An 8,595-nucleotide genomic window follows, 5' to 3' on the forward strand; every position below is an offset into this window, starting at 1 on the left:
CCCGGTGCAAAGGAATGTCTCGAACGAATGATGGCAAATAGTTGGGTAAAGCGGAGTGAGAGCGTGGGGATCGGCGACCAGGTAGGGCGGCCGGTCCCCACAGCCACATTGCGCCACGGCCTCATTTCATGCCTCAAATTACACAGAATTGCCCACAGTTTCCATCATCAATCAGGTACTGGTGGTGGATCTGCAGGTCCCAACTGAATAATCATTGCTGAGAGTGTGAGGCGAAGCAGAATATCATTCATTCGGGCGAATTCCGAACCACCCGGGGAGGGAGTACTATATATTGTCACATCGCCCATGTAATTCATGCAAGCATTGGGTCATTGAGCCTAGGTAGTAGTGTGTTAAACATTACTAGTACTCAGTACGATTTGCTTTTGTAATATTGCAAAGAGGGAAGAAACATGAACCAATCAGAGGGCTGCTCCTGTCTTGGTTCATGTGACCGAGCGCAGCGCAAACCTGGCAACACCGAGACGCCCTGTGGATTTTGCATGTACTACGTGTGATGGTACGGTGCTGCATCCTTGGGAGCAAAGCAAAGCAAAGCAAAGGGAGAGCAACAACTAGCCCGCATGTACGGCCGCATACGAGGCGACCGGCTCGGTGCAAAGGAATGTCTCGAATGAATGATGGCAAATAGTTGGGTAAAGCGGAGTGAGAGCGTGGGGATCGGCGACCAGGGAGGGCGGCCGGTCCCCACAGCCACATTGCGCCACGGCCTCATTTCATGCCTCAAATTACACAGAATTGCCCACAGTTTCCATCATCAATCAGGTACTGGTGGTCGATCTGCAGGTCCCAACTGAATAATCATTGCTGAGAGTGTGAGGCGAAGCAGAATATCATTCATTCAGGCGAATTCCGAACCACCCGGGGAGGGAGTACTATATATTGTCACATCGCCCATGTAATCCATGCAAGCATTGGGTCATTGAGCCTAGGTAGTAGTGTGTTAAACATTACTAGTACTCAGTACGATTTGCTTTTGTAATATAGCAAAGAGGAAAGAAACATGAACCAATCAGAGGGCTGCTCCTGTCTTGGTTCATGTGACCGAGCGCAGCGCAAACCTGGCAACACCGAGACGCCCTGTGGATTTTGCATGTACTGCGTGCGATGGTACAGTGCTGCATCCTTGGGAGCAAAGCAAAGCAAAGCAAAGGGAGAGCAACAACTAGCCCGCATGTACGGCCGCATACGAGGCGACCGGCCCGGTGCAAAGGAATGTCTCGAACGAATGATGGCAAATAGTTGGGTAAAGCGGAGTGAGAGCGTGGGGATCGGCGACCAGGGAGGGCGGCCGGTCCCCACAGCCACATTGCGCCACGGCCTCATTTCATGCCTCAAATTACACAGAATTGCCCACAGTTTTCATCATCAATCAGGTACTGGTGGTCGATCTGCAGGTCCCAACTGAATAATCATTGCTGAGAGTGTGAGGCGAAGCAGAATATCATTCATTCGTGCGAATTCCGAACCACCCGGGGAGGGAGTACTATATATTGTCACAATCCATGCAAGCATTGGGTCATTGAGCCTAGGTAGTAGTGTGTTAAACATTACTAGTACTCAGTACGATTTGCTTTTGTAATATTGCAAAGAGGAAAGAAACATGAACCAATCAGAGGGCTGCTCCTGTCTTCATGTGACCGAGCACAGCGCAAACCTGGCAACACCGAGACGCCCTGTGGATTTTGCATGTACTGCGTGCGATGGTACAGTGCTGCATCCTTGGGAGCAAAGCAAAGAGAGAGCAACAACTAGCCCGCATGTACGGCCGCATACGAGGCGACCGGCCCGGTGCAAAGGAATGTCTCGAACGAATGATGGCAAACAGTTGGGTAAAGCGGAGTGAGAGCGTGGGGATCGGCGACCAGGGAGGGCGGCCGGCACGGCCTCATTTCATGCCTCAAATTATACAGAATTGCCCACAGTTTCCATCATCAATCAGGTACTAGTGGTCGATCTGCAGGTCCCAACTGAATAATCATTGCTGAGTGTGAGGCGAAGCAGAATATCATTCATTCGGGCGAATTCCGAACCACCCGGGGTTTTTTATATGGAGCGAAAAGTCGAACACGGAGAAGAGAGAAGGGGGGGGGTATGGAATTATGGCATCCTAACTAGGATTATACAGGTGTTACAGGTGATGAAATTCAGAGAGAAGGACGGAACTGGTTCCAAAAATATGAAAGCCAACTTATAGTAGTGATGGCCCCCTACGCTAAAGAGCTGGCTAAAGGAATGGTTTGTTTGTGTACAGGTACAACAAAAAATAAGCAATCTACCTTGCCCTGGCCCTGGATCTCCAAAAACCCGCAGGGCCCACCCGCCATCTGCGGAGAGTCTATTTTGAAATGGTGATGTGATTCTCCAGATCCCATACCACAATCTTGCCGTCCAGCCCTACATCCACGAGGCAGACAGTATAAAAGGGGTGCCAAACACATCCTTCAGACAAAAAATAAAAAAACTGGAATGGGCCAGGAGAGGCCAGTTCAGTGTTTTTTCCACCTGATGTGCTGAACCGTTTGACAATGCTCTCGCTCCCTTTTCTCAACGGCACGATGCAACTGAGGATACAGAAGACCCCAGAATTATATAACAGTGACAAAAGAGCAGCACTAGAAGGGCAAAGTGGTGAAAACAGATGGAAGCAGGGAAGTACGTTATGCAGTTCTCGTGAGCGCCGCCTCGAGGCTTCGATGGTTCGACAGTGTCGCTGCTCGACCCTTGCCTCGATTGGCCGTACAACTTCCCAAGGGCCTCTGAGAGCTGAAACATTATATATTCATTTAGTATTAGCCACATGCCTCCTTTTAACAAAGATGTTAGCATAGCTCTAACGTCAGCTACAAGAAATGTTTCTTTCTTCCACACGGTCTTTACAACTTCAGCGTCTGTAGCCATAAAATTGCAGCAGATCATACGAATGAAATAGTTTATCCTATATTATAGTACGCACCAAGTCACGGTATATAGTTCTACAAAAGTTAAAAATCAGCAGCATACAAAAGTCAGACGAGACTATAGCAAGTCATTTGTTCGTAGTCGTGTTAGAACAGTGCCAAAATCAGAGTTAGACCAGCAACCATGTGCAGCACTGCAGTGTGCCCATTTCACTCAAGTTACTGTTCCTTAACAAAATCTAGAGGGGCTTGAAATGTTTGACATCCAAGTAGAAGGACCATGGATCAGATTGTTCATGCAAAGGAAACCCAACTTTATATAACTAACCAGACACCATCTCAGAAGATCTCACACTCATGCACACATAAAATCGCATATAGCCTACAGCTAATTTAACCTGTACTCAACCATTCAGGAAGCAGTTCACCCTACTTCTACAGATGCAAACAGAACAATCTCATGAACAAGGGATAAATAGCAAACACATATAACAACATACAGCAGAGAGGCCTGATAAGCATAAGAGGCACCTGTGAGGCTTTTGAAGTTGATGGAGTAACTTTCCTTTCATCCAAATATCTGACAAAACTCCTACAGGATACAAATATGTAAATGCATATTGTCAAAAAGAACATGTCCATGAGAGAAAAACTTTAAGACCTGGGTATCAAGAAGTCCTGGCCATCTCCGGCCCGGCCCTGTCGGCCCACCCAGGCCCGGCCCTAAAATCCAGGGCCTAGGCCCGATGGGCTTGCCCGTGGGCCGGGCTTGGGCCTGAGTTAGCCCACTAGCAGGGCCTGGACGGGCTTGGGCTTGGCATTTTAAGGAAGAGGCCTGGCCCACGGCCCTAAGCCCTAAGGGCTTTTCAGGGCTTTTTACCAGATGGGACGGGCTTGGGCTTGAAAAGTAGGCCCGATGGTAGGGCCTGGGCCTCAGTTTTCTGCCATGGGCTTTTTTAGGCCCGGCCCCAGCCCAGCCCATGGCCAGGTATAATCAAGAGCTACTAGCAAACCCTGAACTTTAATTAGTGTCATTTATCAAGGATTGAGCAATGGAATATTTTTGCCTAGGTACAACGAGACCGTAAGAATTAGCAAGCTGAAGGTGCCTCAAGATGAAGTTAACAATTGACATGGTTTTTACAGGAAGCAATGACCACTTCAAATCACTGCTAGAATGAAGAGAAAGTGCAGCTAATTTAACAAAACAGTTGCTATGCACAATTTTCTTACCAAAGTCCAGTCTCATCTGCAGCAAAGATCAAAGGATTGCAGTCAAATCCAACACCAATCGCCATCTTTTCAGAAACAAAAAGAATCTGAAATTTGGAAGAGTTCACTCAATTAATGAAATGTGGAGATCACCACATGCAACTAAACAATAGCAAAAGGGAAAATGCTGACCCACATCACGGAGAGGCAGATCACGCAGTGCCAAATTTTGCGCAGCAGGAGACCCTTCAACATCATCAACGAAATAAATCATGGAACTGTGCCCTGAAAATAACACAACAAGAATCAATTCAGTGTCTGCAAAAGTTTGCATGGAATCTGCAGCTACTTAGATACTTTGCATGGATAGATCAAAGGGCCAATAGTCTCACAAAGGAACCCAAATTCAGTTAGGAGAAAGTTAAAAATAGAACATCAGGAAACCAATCATAATCTCATTAGCCTAAAATGATTAGGACAAACCTTAATTATGAAGAGACTTATTAATAAAATTTTGGAAGTTCAAATACCACAATGGAAGAGGTTCACTAATTACAAGAATAAGATTGTGAAAACCCTTGGCAGGTAATTATGTTGAGTTCGTAAACAATTTGTGCCTAGATGGCTGCTGAGAAGTAATGCAAATCAGTGGCACCCATAGAAACAAGAAGCTAGGTGGGAAAACCTGCATAGGCCAATGTTTTTCCACTTGGCGACCACCTTACACCAAATGCCCATGTAGGTGATAGATCAAGTTGAGCAATTTGCTGCATCCGAATAGGAGAAAATGTTACAAGCACAACTAGCAACTTAACAAGAAACACAGATTAATAAGACACTGCAAGCATAGTCCTGTGGAACATTCTGAATCATATTGATCTGGATTCTTAGCCTCCCAAGAATAAAAGAGTTAGGGAAGTGTTTAATATAAAAAATGCCACCACATGGTTGAAAACAAACTTTGCGAATCAGCAGATTATTTGTTATTGTTTAGCCGTAGATGGGGTGCAAAGTGCTAACAAAGTTGATAGGAGGTTACTATTGGCAAAAGCCATGCACGTTCAATTGCATGCCATTAGTCTATAAGGTGAATAAAGAAATTGGCAAGCAGATTTGGTATGTGAGATGTATACTTGCCAAGGAACAGCATATTATGAACTAACGGATCAATGAATGGCAAATACCTCTCCGAATTTCCAATCCACTGAGGCACCTGCTTGTGGTCCCCTAATCAGAAAGAGAGAAAGTATGAGACAGCTAAAGCATTTGGAATGTGTACTGACTGTATTAATGGCAAGGTTTTCAGTTCAAAAATAATGGCAAGGTCCACCTTGTATCTACACCCTTGATGATAGTGGAGAACACTCTGCATTTACCATCAGTAGAAGTTGTTGCAAGATGTATCTGAAATTAGATGAAAGCAGAGAAACCAACATTACGTCCAATAAATGGGTCGTGCATATACATGGCATCTACACCAAACAAAATCACATCAAATAAGTTCATCCAATCATCTGATGCGAATAGGAGATATGCTACTAGCCAGTGGCAGACAACAGCACAAATTAACTGGGTACAGTCAGATAAGGGCACCTTTACTTCACTCTTTTATGTTGCATTTCTCATTATAGAGGGGCGAACCGCATATGATCATTTTCACTACTCCCAATAGATAAAGAACACAAATATAATGAATGCACCCCCTAGATAATTGTCCCTTATGTTTCCCTACTGATGATTATGCTCAAATTACTTCAAGGAGAGGCATGATATTATGCTCACATTGTTTGGATGCCACGCGACACTAGTAACAGAAGATTCATGCTTCTTCCTAATAACCTTGCTAATCCACCTGTACCATAAGAGAAAATCAAAGTAGTTCAAAGAACGCACATCAAGAGTGACACGTCAACTTCAATAATTGCATGAACAGAAGAAAACACTCATCAATTAGTGCACTGGGCATAACTAATTGAAAAACAAGTTAATCAAAACAGGTACACGACTAGTGGAAGTGGCAGCGACCAATACCAGTTGTTCTCTTGTTCGTAGTAGCAAATGGATACAGACTTAGCACCACTTCCCACAGCAAACTTATTTTCTGCAAACAACAGAAACTTTTAGAAAGGAGTTTAAAGTGTGAGGCATTGTTTATAAGGCGGCCTAAGGTGAGCACCAACCAGCAACCGCCCTGACGCCTAAGCACCTAAGGTGGACGCCTAAGTGCTTAAAGCGGGCATAATTGTAAGGCGCTGGCAGGGCACCTTACCGCCTAAGCATCCAAGGCGGGACGCCTTATAAACAATGGTGTGAGGAATATCCAGCTACATATGTTTCGCTTATGGTTCGTTGCTAAATAGTTCATGTCCAGCTATGTTCTACCATGGGAGACAAGTTTTCATAACCAACTAAGGAACATAAGTACAAAAAATAGATTGCATGAAACAAACAATGGGAAACAATATCTACTTGGAGAATTTGATCATTCAGCAACGAAATAGATACTCCTAATGCATTCGGGATAGAAGTATGAAGGCAGGCTATTGGCAGAACCTTTTGGACTCCACTGGACACATAAAGCTGCACGGTTTAGCTTGAGAATAACAAGCGTAGGTACCCAATCTTGTCCTTCTTGTGTCCAAACATATCTGCAGGTAAATAAAAGAATATAAGGAAACAGATATAATTATCTTCTTTGGACTAAAAAACAGACCATTTACTTGCACATTAGAAATTATGACCAAACACTTACGAATTTCTATCATGTGAAACAGTCACAATTTTGTTGGAAGATCTACTCCAGTCTATTCCAGACACTATCTGATCATGCTACAAGATATAACAATAAAAATAGAGATGTTAATGCAATACACTTATAAACTAGCAAATGGAAATGTTCAATGAGAAGAAAGAGACAGCCCAAGTGCAGATACTACTGCACATGCAAGAAAGAAAATAAGGAAAGTCTACCTTTGCAAGAACATGAAGTTTCTCCCACTTGTCTGTGAAAAACTTATAAATGTGTACTTCTGTGGTATTTGGACAAAAGGCAATCACTGAAAGAGAGAAATGGTCCCAAGTCAAGTTAACTGATTAGAAGGCAAGGGGACTGCATTTATAAATTAAAATGACAACACTAGAGTAGTAAGCAGCGAATGAGATTTTGTCATTACAGGCAGATTGTATGATCTACTGCTGTGCCTTTTCCCATGAACAATTCAAGGGACAACATGTACACCCAGCAGCTAGCTAGTAGCAGAAAGGCATATCTGAAGACTATTTTCCGGAGCACACGAGGTCGTGATAGGCACAACCTTGGATAGGCAACAGAATTACGGCGAGGCAATACAAGCGTCGGTTCAATTCACATAAACACCATTTTCATTTGGTCAACTCTCAGATATTGTTCTAAATACCCAAATTCAGTCAGGAATGCAGAGACCTGTGAGAAGTTGGCCAACATGAAAAACCAAACCACCTGGGATTTATCCATCATCCATGCCACCTATGCTACCTCAATACAGTAACAGGACATTTTTACTACATGGCACCAACCGACAGCCCATATAAATCACGAAATGCTCACCATTCACCAGCGAAAAATGATCTTCATGCATCATGGGAGGGGGTCTCAAACATGAAAAAACTAAATCACCTGTGACTGATTGATTGAATGTACCGTCCGAATTATCACTGAGAGCACCGCAACAGGGCATTTACCTGGCACCAACCGACAGCCCATAAATCACGAAATGCTCACCATACAGAGCCACACGAAAGCGGAAACCAGCGGACCACCCTACTGGCTATTCCTCGTTATCATCCGACATGGGATGATTGGGAAATGGCAATCCGCGAGCTCGCCCGAAACCCTAGGAATCCGCCCGCCTACGGCCACCGATCGGGCGGGGCCGCGGTCGTGCTACAGGGCTGGGGCGGGCGCGCGGACGGAGGAACGAATCGAACGGGCGTGAGATCTAGAGCGTGGGGGCGGGGGGGAGAGGGGGAGGGTGCGGGGGGGAGGAGGAGGAGAGGGCGTTACTGGAGTGGTCGGGGCTCCAGGCGTGGCAGGTGATGCACTCGGCGAACTGGTGGATCGCCTGCGCGGCCATCGGGGGAGGGCGCGCCGGAGGGGAGCCCCGCGGCGCGGCGCGGCGCGGCGGAGGCGGGGGGTGGGGGTGGGGGGTGGGGGTGGAGGTGGGGGAAATTGTCAATGGAGGTAGGGGGGGGCTGGCCTTGCGGGCGAAGGGAGCGGGGAGGGGAGGCAGGTACCACTACACTGGCACCACTGCGCTACAGCGCCATCTCACTTTCACTAGGCCGTCGAAGAGGGTGGTGGTGGGGGTGTAGGATGGGCCAGCCGGTCCAGTCGGTCGATGAGATGGATGATGCGCCCGCACGCGCGCCCACGGTCGGACGGCCCGCCCGCCAGGCCCACGCCACCGGCCATGGGTCCCACTTG

The 8,595-nt window shown here is 46.3% G+C and overlaps 1 protein-coding gene across 2 annotated transcripts; it reads right to left on the reverse strand.

Moving 5' to 3' along the window:
* Positions 1-2,012: 2,012 nt before the first annotated feature.
* On the reverse strand, positions 2,013-8,331 carry LOC123139870 (actin-related protein 2/3 complex subunit 1B). Of its 2 annotated transcripts, none has more exons than XM_044559564.1 (15): positions 8,176-8,331; positions 7,104-7,189; positions 6,886-6,962; positions 6,687-6,781; positions 6,165-6,234; positions 5,916-5,985; positions 5,464-5,537; positions 5,318-5,360; positions 4,819-4,900; positions 4,345-4,418; positions 4,155-4,240; positions 3,453-3,513; positions 2,681-2,787; positions 2,527-2,585; positions 2,013-2,418 (listed from the first exon to the last, which is right to left on the reverse strand). In XM_044559564.1, the coding sequence occupies exons 1-15, from the start codon at positions 8,243-8,245 to the stop codon at positions 2,360-2,362; spliced, it is 1,113 nt and encodes a 370-aa protein (XP_044415499.1). In that variant the 5' UTR covers positions 8,246-8,331; the 3' UTR covers positions 2,013-2,359. The 2 variants fall into 2 exon arrangements, with proteins under 2 accessions (XP_044415499.1, XP_044415498.1); XM_044559563.1 differs by having other exon boundaries at positions 4,330-4,418.
* Between the last annotated feature and the right edge of the window lie 264 nt (positions 8,332-8,595).

This window comes from Triticum aestivum, chromosome 6B, assembly GCF_018294505.1.
Source record: "Triticum aestivum cultivar Chinese Spring chromosome 6B, IWGSC CS RefSeq v2.1, whole genome shotgun sequence".
Classification (NCBI taxonomy): domain Eukaryota; kingdom Viridiplantae; phylum Streptophyta; class Magnoliopsida; order Poales; family Poaceae; genus Triticum; species Triticum aestivum.